Here is a 14,663-nt window from a genome sequence, read left to right on the forward strand (position 1 = left end):
CGGGGCGGGGAGGGGCGGGGAAGAACAGCCCTGGGCTGGGCGGGGCAGGGGGGAAGGGCCCTGGCCTTGTCGGGTGGAAGGTGAAGAGTTAATGGCTCCGCGCGCAGGCACTGCCCTCTGAACTGGAACAAAAAGCAACTTCCGGTTGGAGTCACTCGGCCAGGCGCCGGCGACCTGACGGGAGAGGGAGCGTAGCCGAAACCGTGAACCGTGTGAGTAAGAAACTTCGCGAAATGGTGTGTCCGAATCCATCAAGCACCGCGTCGGAGAATTTGTCTGCGTAAGCGAGAGGGACGCGCTGACAGTAGGGGCGCCGCAGGGAGAGAAGCCGAGGAGCAGCAGAGACAAAACAATTTGCAGTTTGGGGAGGGGTTTTGTGCGGGAGAAACCACGCGAGTTCTTCCCCTGGAGCGGACTCCTTGGCGGGGGGTTTCCGGGCCCGCGATGTCAGCATAGCATCATCTGCCCCTGCCCCAACGGCTTCATGGGAGGGACTCGTCCCGGCTGCTTTGCCCGGGAAATGGGGGTGGCAGGGCCTGCGGTGTCGAGGTGAGCAGTGGACCCGCCAGGAACATCCCCTACTTCCCTTCGAGAGAGGGACTGCCTCCTAGAATCAAGTAGTATTCTTTCGAAAACTTAATTGGTTCTTTCTGTTGTTTTCCCAAGGTGGTTGCACAATTCCGCTCTGCCTTCCTGTGGGGTGTCATCATAGCCTGGTCAATGAGAAGTTGGGTAACTTCCCAGAGGGTCACGGAGGGAGTGGGTGGCCAAGGCAAGAAGAACAGAAGCCAACTTCGCCCACAGTGGGAACCCAGGCGTTAGGTGGAGTCCCCACGCCGGTATAAACTGACTAGCAACGAGTTACAGGCAAAAAAGCTGTGCTTGTCAAGAAGTAGAAAGAGGGGGAGGATAATCAGAGAAGAGCTGTGCTTTTATTATGCTATAACGAGCAAAAGTAAAGCAGCCTTGCTCTGTAAAATGGTGTTTATCTCACCTCACAGGACATGCTTTTGACAAGTTATAATAAGGGAGAGATGGTAGTAAAGGAAGTGAAGAAGCGACGTGAAATTGAAGGAAAAGGAAATGACCTGCCTCCTTACCGCGGTTGGAATACACAAATACACAAATAGCAGAGAAGCAAGCAGTGTATTCTGTTAAAAATTCTTGTGTCCTCATTTGATAGAGGAGGGATCCTCAAATAATACAACTTTGTGTAAAGCAGGAAGTGAAATCCTTCTCAGTCCTCTCCCCAGTTGTAATCCAAGCCTTCCACATCTTTCCTGTATGTGCATAATCATGTTATTTTGCTTTCTTACATAGTTTATGTAAGAGATTATGCATACTGTTCTATAATCTGTTTCAAATTAAATACATATATATGGTGAAAGTCTTACCATATGTAGCTCTTTTATTGTAATGTCGGCGTGGTATTGCATTGTGTAGATGTACCAAATTGTAATTAACTATCACTTACTATGTCCTGTCCGTATATCTTGCCCAATATTCTTCAAAATTATCTATTTATCATTAGAATACAGATTCTTTGTGAAATATATGGCAAATATTTTGAAGAATTATCAATGCTTTGGTTTAAAATGCGCAGGCTTTTATCTCAGGAAAGAAGGTAGTCCCCAGTCAAAATTCTTAAAATCTTCTCCTATATTGCCTGTTAATTCTCTTTTACGATTTACTCATTAAAACATCCGAAAATGATTTTGTATACTAAGATAAGGATTTTTTTTTTCTTTGTTTTATGACTGGTCAGTCATTTTCCTGAAATCATTTGTTGAAATCATTTCTCTCCCAACTGACTAGAAATACCTCCTTAATATAGTAAATTCTTATGTGTGCATGCATCTTTTCTTCAGACTCATCTGTTGCTTTGATCTTTTTGTCTCTTCCTTTAAAAATACCAATCTGCTTTGATATTACATTTTCTACTAATTCATAGGACAAGTCCTTCTTCATTTTTCCTTTTCAAAATTTTCTTGAATGTAATTGCATTATCTTTGAGATAAAATTTAACATAAACTGTTCATACTTCATTAAAATACTCTGTTGGGGATTTAACCATTTTCTTATTTTGTGACTGGTATGTAGATGAGTTTATGTATCTGGCCAACTTTCTAAATTTATTAGTTTTAATAAATTGTTTCACTTGAATTTTCTAGGAAAACAATCATCTAATTATAATTATCTTATATCTTTCTTTCTTTGCTTTAGTGAATTGCTGACTTCCCCAGAATAGTGGTAAATAGTAACAGTGGTTCTGGCCATCCTTTATCTTCTTAGTTTGGGGATTTTTTTACTATGTCATCATTAAATATGAAGTTACTATTAATTTCTAATAAATTCTATTAGGGAAGTTTCCTTTAATATTTCTAGCTCATTATGATTTTTACAGAGAAGTGTTTGGATTGTATCCAAAGTCATTTTTGCAACTGGGGATTGGGGAGTGTCTATTGTATTAGATAGCACTTTGAGAACAATTTTAAATAATAGATATTGGGTGTTCATTTGGTGTGTATATATATTTCTTGTTATGTTAAGATAATGTCTCTTCATTACTTCTTAATATTTTTATCAGGAATGGAAGTTGGATTTTGTCAAATGACTTTTTGACATCCATCATAACCATTTATAGGTACTTTTCATCTTTGACTTAATAGGATAGTGAATTATTTTAGTATATTTCCAGTTTGTGAACCAATCTTACACATGGTCATGGTATAATATTTAAGTATATATTGGTTCCTTTGGTAACATTTTTATTTAAAATCAATAATTGAGATTCATTTTATACTCACCTTTTTCTGTTACTTTTGCTAGGTTTTGATACCAAGGTTGTGCTGGTTCCTAAAAAGAACTGGGCAGAGTTCCTCTTCCTCTGCTCTGATGTAGTTTAAATAGCCTAAGAACTCTGTTCTTTGAAGATCTGAAAGAATTCACTCATGAAACCATCTGGGTCTGATATTGTTCAGCAACAATAAGACAGCCACAATCCTCAGCAAAATGGTTCAGAACAAACAAAAACTCCTTTGTGTAAATACAATTGAATGAAAGAGTCTGAGACACCAGTAATGTCAAGAACTAAGAGCACCTGCTGTACTGATGCTGGTTATTTCCCCCCTACACAACAACTTTTTTTTCATGGGCAAGGGAAAATGCTGTAGGTAGGCTGAGGCTGTTAAGTAAAATGTCTTGCTGTTCTTTCTCTTCCCTTCTCCAGTTATGTTACAGAAGCAAGGGTATTGCTTTTACATGGGCAAGTTTTGTCTATGCCCTGAAAGAAACCAAGAGTGAAACTCAACTGGGAAAGCATCAGTTTCACTTTGTTGTCACTAGTTTCCCAATTTTGCTGGGAAATTTCTTACTTTAAAGGTAATAACCAAGCTGACATTTTACTGTAGCCAAATCCTACAGAGGGTTTCAAAATGAGTGGGTGAAAAAATATACAAGCTTAACATGCTTATACTTATTTAATATGAAGTGAAAAACATTAGCACGGTTCAGGTATGCGCATGGTATGTGCACGCACATGGAGCAGTGCTGTCATCTAACAAAAGCCCACCTTTTTACTTGACTAATGGTTTACTGTTAATACATAGATAATAGTGTAAGTAATCTTTGATAGACTTCTATAAATGATTATTTCAAATGCTTTTTGATCACCTTCAAGAATGACCTGAGACAGGTAATGTAATTTAGCAGTTTGCATCTATGAACTGTGGAGGATACCTACAGACACTCAAGTGTTATTTATAGTAGGATGCAGGCATTATGTGAATGCTTGGGTATTATATTTCCATTTATGGGCTCTTATAGCAAAAATAATTGGGGACTTGCCCTATGATGAAGAAAGACTGTGTGTTTTTTAAAACCATACCTGTTGTCCAAAAGCAAATGGTAAATAAAAATAGCCTGTTGACATAAAGCTTTGCTGTTTCAATGCTATGCGTTAGCTGATTGACTGTTACTATTTATCCTTTTTGTTTCCTAACACCTTATAAGCATAAAATATTACTGTTTAATTGAAGTTCCTTTGTGTTCAGTTATGTAAAGCCTAGTTTTAGTTTCTATTTCCTGTAGGATTTATGCTGTGGCTGTCATTTCCCACCTGCTGTCTCCTGTGCTTGCTGCCATGGTTTTGAATCATAAATACAGGGAAAGAGGAGGCTATTATTTAGATATGTAACAAAAATATCTTTATAGTTCAGAACCAAGATTATGTTTACCTTCAGGAAGGGATAACAGAATATGAAATGAACTACCTTTTCAGTGAGTGGTTAATTAATTTTCGAAGTCTTTTGAACTAAGTGCAGTATTTGGCCACTGTTCAAATAAGTTGAGGGTTAACTGGTACCAAGCCCTCTGCAACTGAAAACAGGCTTTGGGACCTATGTAGTACATGTGTCACATTTTCCAATTCCTAATCTGTAAAAGCTTTTTAAATTGTGGTAAAATTCACACAACATAAAATTTACCATCTTAACCTTTTAAAGTGTATGGTTCAATAATGTTAAGTGCATTCACATTGCTGTGCAACCAAGAAAACATTTTAAAGGGACTTATTTTCTTAAGGAAAAGAGTTTGGGAAGTAAATGATGGCAATTGTTTGTCTCATGGAAAATTTCCTGGACTGTAACTTTTTACCTTCAGAGATATATTCTCTATAAATGGTAATTATCAGTAGTAAGTTATGAGAGTAAACAGTTTGAGTACTAATGATCTACAATAGCTTTTACTTAACACCAATACTTTTCTTTGCAAAAGAAGGGTCTACTGAAAATAGGTTGCTAACATTGAAAACAAAGTATTTTAAGTCATTGCAGTAAGGAATTACTGGAAATTGAGTAGACAAAGAAATATAATATGAGTTCCATTTTGATGGTTACTTAGCAAGTTTAAGTTATGGGAGTCTTTGAAATATTTGCAGTAGAATGAAGTATGGAGAATTGTTCTACTGAACAGCAAAACAACCCAATCAGGTAATAATTTTGCCAGAGAGTGACTTGCTATAAGGGACAGAAGTTAGAGACTTAGATTCTTTCAGAATAAAGGATTTTTTTTTTTTTATTGCTTGAAGAAAGGTTTTTGGAATCAGCAAATCAACTGTTACTGTGAGAGATTTAAGTGGTTTTACTATTCATAACCGTTTATCATATGGCATTTACTGGAATGTGATTTCATAACCTCAAGTATTTGGAATCCCAAAAGGAGAAATGCCTTTCCCTTTATATTGTTGTTTCTCAACCTTTAAAAATCCATATTTCCTTTCTGATAAACATTAAAATCTCATAAATCCTAAAGGATTGTAATACGTGTTCCTTCCCATACAGTCCTACTCCTCCTCTACACCTTACTGACTATAGACTTTCTCTTCTAGTTCCCTCATCTGTGAATATTATGCACAGTCCTTCTTTATATGACTTATGTAATAGATTTTTAATATTAACTATTTTAAAATTGTATATCCTTCCTCCCCCATCTTCAGATTCTAACATTGCTCCTACTCAGAGGAGAGGACACCCCTTTAAGATTACTCAGTTGAGTACAGCCCACTGAGCAGTGCCATGTCTATGTTCACCTCAGAGGAGGAGAACATCACATGCCTACTTTCCCTTTTGGTGTTACACTGTTTAGTTGTGCACTTAAACCCATAACATTTGATAAATAGTCTCAGAGAAAGAAGTATTACTGGAGAAAAAAAGGAAGTAAGGCAAAACTGAGACTCATGGGTGTGGTCTTTGACAGTGAAATCTTTTAGCTCTTGCAAGATCACATAGAAAATTTCACCACGTTCTAACATCCAGCAAAATGGAGAACATGTACTGGGGAGATTTGGGTTTAACCAGTGAGATTGTCTTGTTTATCCTGTTGCATTTAGCCTGCCAGCTTATGGGGAAATACAAAATTCAAATTCTAACACTGCTGGATTTATGACATTTAAGGTTTCTATTGTATCAACTGCCTGGATGGAGCACAGAAACAGTGTAGTACGGTATGCTATGAGTATATTCATGCCCAAAGTTTACAACGTGGAAGGAGAATAGAAATGCAGGAAGTTAGTTGGGGAATTAGCTGCTTGTGTTATATAACTCCTTAAAAGTGGAAAATGATCATAAGTAACTGTGAGTAGTGACAGTTCTCTTCCATTTCCTTTCTTCAGCTAAGGAAAACACACTTAATATTTTTGAGTGTCTTTAAAGTTAATCTTCCTAACCATCCAAAAGAGAATATGTCTTGTTTATGTGTATATGCCATGTTGTTGACTGATTTTTTTGCTTTTTACTCCTGATGTGTTTTGTGGGTGAGGAGGCATACATACAACTAAGATACAGAAAAGACAGGATGTAGTGGGGCACAGTGGCTTGACGCCTATAATCTCAAGTACTCAGAAGGCTGAGGTAGAAGGATTGCTTGAGGCGAGGAGTCCAAGCTGCAGTGGGCTATCATATTCTAGCCTGGGGGGACAGATTGAAGCTCTGTCTCAAAAAAACAAAAGCCAAACAAAACAAAACACAGAATGTGTCTTTCATTCACTGATTCACCTCTTTATATGCTACAGTGGCAACTTTTCTGAAACAGAATATGAACTCTTATTCATAGCCCAAGGGGTTGGGAAAGGCTGGTGTCTTTCTTTTCTAGGGCAAAGTGGAAGGGGTAGCAGTTAATCAAGGTGATTTCCTTTCCCCATCCTGAAACTGCTTTAGATTTGAGTTGGTCTCTCACCACAAGTGTGAACTCTGGCAGAACATTTACCCAGAAACAGAATAGGCTCAGTAGTCGGGGAAACCCAGCAGAGGGGCCTTGTCTGCCTCCCAAATTACTCACACTTATCTCTACCACCTACAAAACAAGTAGACCTTACTAAAGAATTACTAATCATCCTGGGGCCAAGATGGCGAAAATACTACCTTTAAGCCTTTGATTTTCTTCAAACGTGGAATCCCAATGTATATATACATAACTGATCAAAGCTCAGATGTTCTGGTTGAACAGGCAGTTAGAGGTGGAACATCGTTTGGCCTATACACTTTCAGCCTCAGTGCAGCTCCAATAATCCCTTGATTACTACTTTCTTTATCCAGGATTGGTTGGCTGTCATTTGGCAGCATAATAATGGCTGCCGAAGACAACAGACTTAAGATATTGTATCTATTATCAGACTAAAGAAACTGAGGCAAATTTAATATAGGGAGTTTATTCGGGTAAAGGTTGAGGACAGCTGCCTTGGACACACTTCCAGGTTGCCTTGGGGAGTGCTCCATTCGGCCCTTGTTGCAACCAGGTTTTTAAAGGCAAAAGAGGACAAGGAATGGGCTGATGCTAAGTTATTTGATAGGAATTCTCACTGGTTTACAGAAATAACATTGATTAGTGATTATACATTGTTGAACTATATGGTATGAGTTTTGGTATCTAATGTATGGCATTTTATGGCTGCTTGGCATCACATAGTAGGTAGCTTCAAGAGGGTCATTTAGTTCACAGGGGTGAGTGATGTGTGACTGCTGTCACACTTTTCATTTCATTTCAGTGCCTCTCTGGGCCTGATAATTAAAAGGTGTTTGCACTCCTCACATTAAAAGTTTTTATTTCTCACTGTGAGATAAGGAGGGGAGTTCATTTTAAAAGGGGTGGAGGAATAAGGAGAATTAGAGAACCAGTACAGAAGATTCAACACCCAGATAGAAGTCCCAGACAGGAATACAAAAGGAAAGAAATTGCCCCAAAAAATTTTCAAGAAAATTTCCAAGAACTGAAGGAGGAATTTCCAGGTTGAAAGGGCCCACCAAGCACCTATTGCTATGATATAGTCCATGGCCAGGTATGGTCCGGAAATTTCAGAATCCTAGGGACAAAGAGAAAAGAAAATCCTAATACTTTTCAAAGAGAAAAAAATCGGTTAAGGCTAGGCACGGTGGCTCATGCCTGTAACCCAAGCACTTTGGGAAGCCGAGGCAGGCAGATCACCTGAGGCTGGGAGTTCAAGACCAGCCTGGCTAACATGGTGAAACCCCATCTACTAAAAATACAAAAATTAGCTGGGTGTGGTGGCGCGCGCCTGTAATCCCAGCTACTAGGGAGGCTGAGGCACAAGAATTGCTTGAATCCTAGAGGTGGAGGTTGCAGTGAGCCGAGATCGCGCCATTGCACTCCAGCCTCGAGCAGCAGAGTGAGAATTATCTAAGATCAGGAATCAAAATGGATCTGATCCTCAACAAAAATAAACAGAAGCTAGAAGATAGCATAGCAAAGCTTTCAGAATTCTGAGGAAAAATTACTTCCAACCTACAACTCTTAATCTAGCCAAACTATCAGTTAAGTCAGAGGGTAAAGATATTTTAGTTATGCAAAGCCTCAAAAAATTTACTTCTCAAACACTTTCTTAGGAAGCTGCTAGAAGATTTGCGTCACCACATGGGGATATAAAACAAGGAAAGATTTAGGAGACTGAAAATGAGGGATTCAATTAGAGAAAGAGATGGACAAAGGGTATCCCCAAATTCAAGGTTAAGAAGGTCCCAAGATGAAGGCTTTCCATCAGGCATAGAGAGCAACTAGTCTAGATTGGAGCAAACCAGAAAGCTTACAGAGTGATTCCTCTAAAGAGACAGAATACCTGAAGTGTCTCAATGTGTTGAGGAGTTGTATTAGTGATAATGGGAAACAAAGCAAACAAAAATTTTCAGGGAAAAAAATTTTCAGGAAAGGAAAAGCATCCATGGTATATTATATTATTCAGCAGTGAATAGCATTACATAGTAATAAGAAAGTAAAAGCTGAATGCTAATCTAATGAAAAATTAGAAATAACTGTATTGGGGAAATGGGGAGAATAGGAGGTAGGGAATGTTTAAAGAGAACTGAATCCTAATTTTCCATGATGGGGAGACAAAAACTGAAAAATCAGTGGTGGCCATGTTACATGTTATTTAGAGATACAGAGATAAATACAAAAAAGAATTAGTCAAAAGAATTGTTGCCAAGGTGAAGCAGGAAATAGGAAGGGGAAAGCAGAGAACTACCGTTTTTCTTGTAGAACTGCTCAACTCATTAAGATACAGGTATGTGTAGCTCTGATTAAAATAAAAACTAAATTAGAGGGGAGAGAGCTAGAGATTGTGCTGTAGCAACAGAGACCTAGATTTATCTGGTTCTTCTATTTTCTAATTCTGTGCCTTATGCAACTTATTTACCCTTTTGAAGCTCAGTTTTGGAGTTCAGCTTCCTCCTCTGTAAAGGGAAGACAATACATGCTTCTGCAGAGGGAAGATTAAAAATGAGTTAGTTTTATGTAAAGCACCTGCAAATAGATACTTGTTCCTACCCCAACCCCAGTGCTTCCCATGATCAAATAGGGAACTACCTTCTTCATTGTTGGGATGATTGCCATTCAAACAGAAGACTGAGATTGTCCTTCTGATCCATGACTCTTTGTACGTCTTTGAATTAAAGGCATGTCTTTGAGATCTATCTTGTCTCTCAACTGTCTGTAGATAGTTTGAGAATTTAAATAAAATTAGGATGATTAGATTATTGATAGGGGGAACATCAAGTTAAAAGTGCCATTGCTACTTAGTGGGAGATGGGCTATGGTCAGTCAAATTTCTCAACAAGAACTTCAGTGCAAATGCCATTAATAGAGAAAACATTTGTCATACAAGTTGATGAGTTGTGGAAGTTTTATGGAACCAAGATCAATAAAGTGCTGTTGCTCTGGGCCATCTGTCAAAGTATCAAAATACCATTATTTATTTATTTATTTGAGAAAGTCTTCTACCTTAGCAACTGCTATTTTTGTTCCTAAATTCTATATACTTCTTATAGAATAATTAAAAAAGCAGATCACTATGGGAAAAAAGGCAACTTTATGAAAGCCTGTTTCCCTTCGTTGGTGCATATTTGTGTAGTGTTTTATAGTGCTTTCCAAACTATGACTTGACCCTGTATGGCAGTAATTTTAAATTTATCTTACATCTCCCCCCTGTACAAAACTAGATCCAGGAGTCTTGGACAGGGTTTGGTAATGTATTTTTTAAAACCACCGTGGATGATTCTAATGTGCTGACAGGTTGTGAACCAATGTCCTATAACCTGACTCTACCCCAAGATTCTAAATTGGGAGAGATGGGGGAACAGAGGTCCATAGAAAGGTTAAATGACTTGTTTACTCTCACCCATCACCAAGCCTGTCTAGACTGGACATGTATTGTGTACTTCAACTCTGATTTTATCTTCAGTTGACTAGGCTTTTTAATTTAGAGAATCTAATCTAAATTGCCTTAACAGAGAAATTAGTACATTTTACACAAGATGTGGTATAGTTAAAAATTTGGTTTGCAATCTTTATTTTATAGTGTCTTTTATTTTTTTCCAGAGACAAAAGGAAGTGAAACAGCAAATCTGAGTTTCTAATCAACTATTGCTTCCCCACAGTAGGGTGGCACAGCAAGTGTTAAGATTTACTAGGTCTGAATATTCATATTTGAGGTAAACTGGTGTGGCCTTGAAAAGGGTAGAAAGTTGGGTAATTTTGGCACAGATGCAAGTTTGAAAGGTTGGTCTGTTGGGCTGCCCAGGGATTTTTGTAGGCTTCTCTTCAGGAATATTCAACAGTCTGAAGGAGAGAACTTGTTGCATGGTACTGGATTAAAAATATTAGATCTGGTTTTAAGCTAATATTTTAAAGTCATACCCTAAACATCTTCGGAATAACTGAAAATGGAGATCTGGAAATCTCTGAAACCTTATTTATTTTTTTATTCAAGTTCTCACAATTACTTCTAATAAAACAAGTTGTGACTTGCAAATCCAACAGCCTGTAGGTGTCCTCAGGGAAATTAAAAACAAGGGATATGAAGAGCTGTAGAGCCCTGTGCCAGTGGTTAAGAGCACAGAGTAAAGCTTTATAATTATGTAGGTTTTTGCCTGTTCCTATTTATCATTGGTAATGTTCTCAAGGCTAAATGGCTGCTCAGCTATTTTAAATTGTGATTTAAAGAGAATTTAGGCCCTTTTGTGAAAAGGTCCTCTATCTCTTTAAATTTCAACTCTTTTTTTCATAGAAGAGCTCTCTTCCTCCATAGTGGTTTTTTCTGATACAGTAAATGACTCGGATAATGGAGGGGCAGCCAACCCGTTAACTCATAAGATTTTAACTACTTCTCTTTCAAAGCAACTTTACCATTTATGAATCTTGTGCAGCCTGTGACTTCTCTTAACATTATTGTCTTGTGTTTTAGGGGACCTTTTTGAGATTACTGAAAATGTTTTTTTTTCAAACTTTTCTGGTTAAGACCAGAAGATAGATACAAACTCTACCACTCTTTTGAAAAATCATTAGTACTACCTTATTATTTATTTATAAATCTGGTAGAGTAGAAGATACTTAAGGAAAATCTTGCATTCAAATACTCTGCCAGAGTTGTTTTTCCTGTTATTTAACAGCGTATAAAGGTTAACAAAGCAGAGCATTAGATAACATTTCTACATCTTTTATTAATAGTCTTTTTACATAAAATAACAGACATAAAGTGTCATACACTATTTTATGCATTTTCTAGTTTTCCTTCTGACCTCCTTCAAATAAATAATAAGTGGGCCTGTCCTCTTTTTTGGTTAATATTTGATAGGAAAAACATGTACATCTTGTGCTGTAAGGTGGTGCAATAATGCGTATTGCTTTTCTCTATTGTTTTCTTTTCAAAATGTAGGTTTTTTTCTGCTTTTTTTTTTTTTTTTTGGTAAAACCATTTTGGCCTAATTGGCCATCCAAGGATGTACTAGTATCAGGGGACATTAAAAACAAGTCTTCAAGAATGCAAACAATAGGGAAGGCATAGTTAGTCTTCATTTTTTCCTATAGATAATTATACAGTTGTTGCTTTTTTCCTCTTTATTATGATGTCTTTTCTAGCACTGTTGTCCAAAATTGGATTCAGTATCTTCCCTCTCCTGAAAATTTTCTTTCTGTCTCTTTATGTCTGGCTATCACCACTTTCTACTGGATGTTTTGAAAAATAATGGCTGGTGAACCATCTGCAACAAAATCACCTGAGGCACTGTGCTAATTAGAATGTAGATTCCGAGGTCCCATTTCAGGCCAACTGATTTGCAGTCACAGGTACCTGAATTGCTGCCCTCTTGTCTATTGTGCACATCCAGTCGGCCATCAAATCCTGTTAATTCTACTCTTGAAATGTCTGTTGAATCCACTCATCTTTATTTCCCCTGCTCTAGTTCAAACCCTCATCTTTTACCTGGAATACAGCAGTAGTTGCCTGTGGTGTAGCCTCACTTTGTCTCCCTTACTAGTTTGTAGTCTGTGCTGTTATCTGTTCTGTCTTTCTAAAATATGTCTATCATCTCCTTGAAAACCTCTCATTACTCCTTGTGTCAACATGTTAAGGACTAAATTTCTTAGAGTGACATTTGAGGTCTGCTATAGTCTAGCCATAACTGAGTCTGCTGCATGTGGTTTATGCGGTCAGTGTACTCTACAGCTCTATGGGATGCCATTCCAATCATGGTCTTTACGTATGGTCTTCCCTAGGATTTTTGTAGTACAGCACAGTCATATGTGCTGACCCTGACTGTAGCTTATTTTGGCACCCTCACCTCTGTATCATCTCTGCACACATGGTAGACTTGCGTAAACAGAATACTCACTCCCATCACTAAATGCACCATACTAACGACTCCTCAGGGCCTCTGCTCTTTCAGAATGAATGTACTTTCCCCATTCATTCTCTACTTGTTGAAACTCTTCTCATCTTTTGGGAGCCGGTTTAAGTGTCAGATCCTCTGTGAAGCTTTCCACAATCCTTCTTATTTTAATTCTTCCTTCTATTGAGCCTTTATCTTGTTTATACCTTTTGCTTAACAGTTTTCTTCTTCTTTTTAGGTAAAACTTTGAATGAAATGCATAAATCTCTAGTGAACCATTGGGTGAGGTCCTACAAATGATTATACCTGTGCTACGCAGACCTCTATGAAGATGTGCCCAGACCTTTTTTTTTAAACATTTATAATTGACCTTTTGGCTAATTATTTTCATGTGTGTCTGCCTCACTCAATTATAAGCTTTAATTGGAGAAAAAGGCAAAGACCATGACTGTTTCTGTTTCCCAGGGAGAAAAGGAGTGCCTACTGTGTGTTCAACACTGAACCAGTCTTGAACGTTGTACCAATCAGGATACAGCTCAGTTAGTTCCTGCTTTAGAGACCCACAAAGCAGTAGTTAAACAAGTGTTGCCTGCATCACAGTGTTCCAGGTGGCTTGTCACCATGACATTCCATCCAACTGGGAAAGAGAAAAAGGTGAAAGGGAAAACTTGTTATGGAAGTTACACCCATTTGCCAATGACTAGCACATAGTCACTTGACCACACGAGCTAAAAATCAGAAGTATTAGTACTATAAGAGAAGGGGAGAATGGATATTGAGGAACAAATAACATCTTTTATATATGGTCTCACTTAAGTTTTACTTTTTACTGTATATATGGTCTCAATTTTTATTGTAACCCTACAAACTATGTATGATATGCAAACTGATGTTCAGAGTTCAGTAAATGGCTAGGAACTTGCAGATCTTGGGTCTGAATTTAAAGCCTGTATTTTTTTTTCACTCTACTTAGTAAAGTGTTTAGGAGGAAATATATAAACGTTATTGAATAAACAAAAGTCACAGTAATTTTCACAGTATTATTTGTAATCACATATTTTTCATATCACATATTTTTACAGTATCATATCATCTCTTTACTGCCAGGACACACTATATAACTTTACTCCTTGCTTCTCACCATTCTGAAATGAAATGCCCTAGCAACTGGTTTGCAATCAAGGCTTAATTTGTAACATAAATTAAGACAAAGCACCTACTCTTTTAAATATATGATATCAATTATGAGCAAAAGTTTTTGTGCTCTGTATAGTTTGGTAATGCTATACAATTATAAAGTTAAAGGAAACTCTATTATCCAAACTCTTTGTCTTAATAACAAAGAAAATCAAGGCTGCAGAACTTGCCTTTTCTTTCATTTCCACCCCTACTTGCTTTCAGGCATGGTGGGAAAAGCTTTAGCCTGATCTGTCATGTTTATAGTAACCATCATTGTTATGCTTAAGAATTGTCTCAGGTTTGTATGCTTGTCCTGATTAGGACAATCAACCTGAGCAATGCATAAGAAATGCATATAATCCTGGGCCTGTTTTAGTAAAGAATTGATATTATTTAATATTAAAAACATCCTTATCGCAGTGGGAAACCTGTTTGAAAAAGGATGACTGCGATTTGATAATTAAATAAAAGGAATGGGTAAGATCATTCCCACCTATATTTCAAAATCCTATTCAAATACCACCTACCTCTCAAGCCTTTGCTAAATTTCATAAATAGATGAACTTTCCTCTCCAAACTCTATAGCCTTTTGGATATCTTAGAATAGTCACCTACTGTATGCTTCAAGTTACAGTTAATGGTACCTTCATGGGAGGAGATTTCATGTCTGTTTTGTTCTCACGGCATCAGTGGTATCCAGCACACTTCTGCTCATAGTTGGCACAAAATATTTTATCAAATAAGCATATTAACCATAACACCTTGGGAGAGCACTTTGAAGCTGGCTTTTTTTTTATATATATATATATATAT

General features: G+C 37.5%; 1 protein-coding gene and 1 long non-coding RNA gene across 4 annotated transcripts in view; both read left to right on the plus strand.

The window, feature by feature from the left end:
* Positions 1-14,663, plus strand: part of TANK (TRAF family member associated NFKB activator) — a 113,455-nt gene that overhangs the window by 30,821 nt on the left and 67,971 nt on the right. Inside the window, exon 1 of one of the 3 annotated variants that reach the window (XM_017849346.1) lies at positions 24-210. The exons of 1 other annotated variant lie outside the window; for it this stretch is intronic. Coding sequence is in view for 1 of the 2 variants with exons in the window: in XM_017849345.1 (XP_017704834.1) it covers positions 234-280 (47 nt within the window). In the remaining variant the exon portion in view is untranslated. Of the gene's footprint in view, positions 1-23; positions 281-14,663 lie in introns of those variants that run through there. One more of the 3 variants, XM_017849345.1, reaches the window with a different exon arrangement.
* LOC108513560 (uncharacterized) lies at positions 291-2,163 on the plus strand. Its single transcript, XR_001880933.1, has 2 exons — positions 291-549; positions 667-2,163. It is a non-coding gene; the product is annotated as an uncharacterized LOC108513560 (long non-coding RNA).

Source organism: Rhinopithecus bieti, unplaced genomic scaffold (genome assembly GCF_001698545.2).
Source record: "Rhinopithecus bieti isolate Rb0 unplaced genomic scaffold, ASM169854v2 scaffold_33113, whole genome shotgun sequence".
Lineage (NCBI taxonomy): Eukaryota > Metazoa > Chordata > Mammalia > Primates > Cercopithecidae > Rhinopithecus > Rhinopithecus bieti.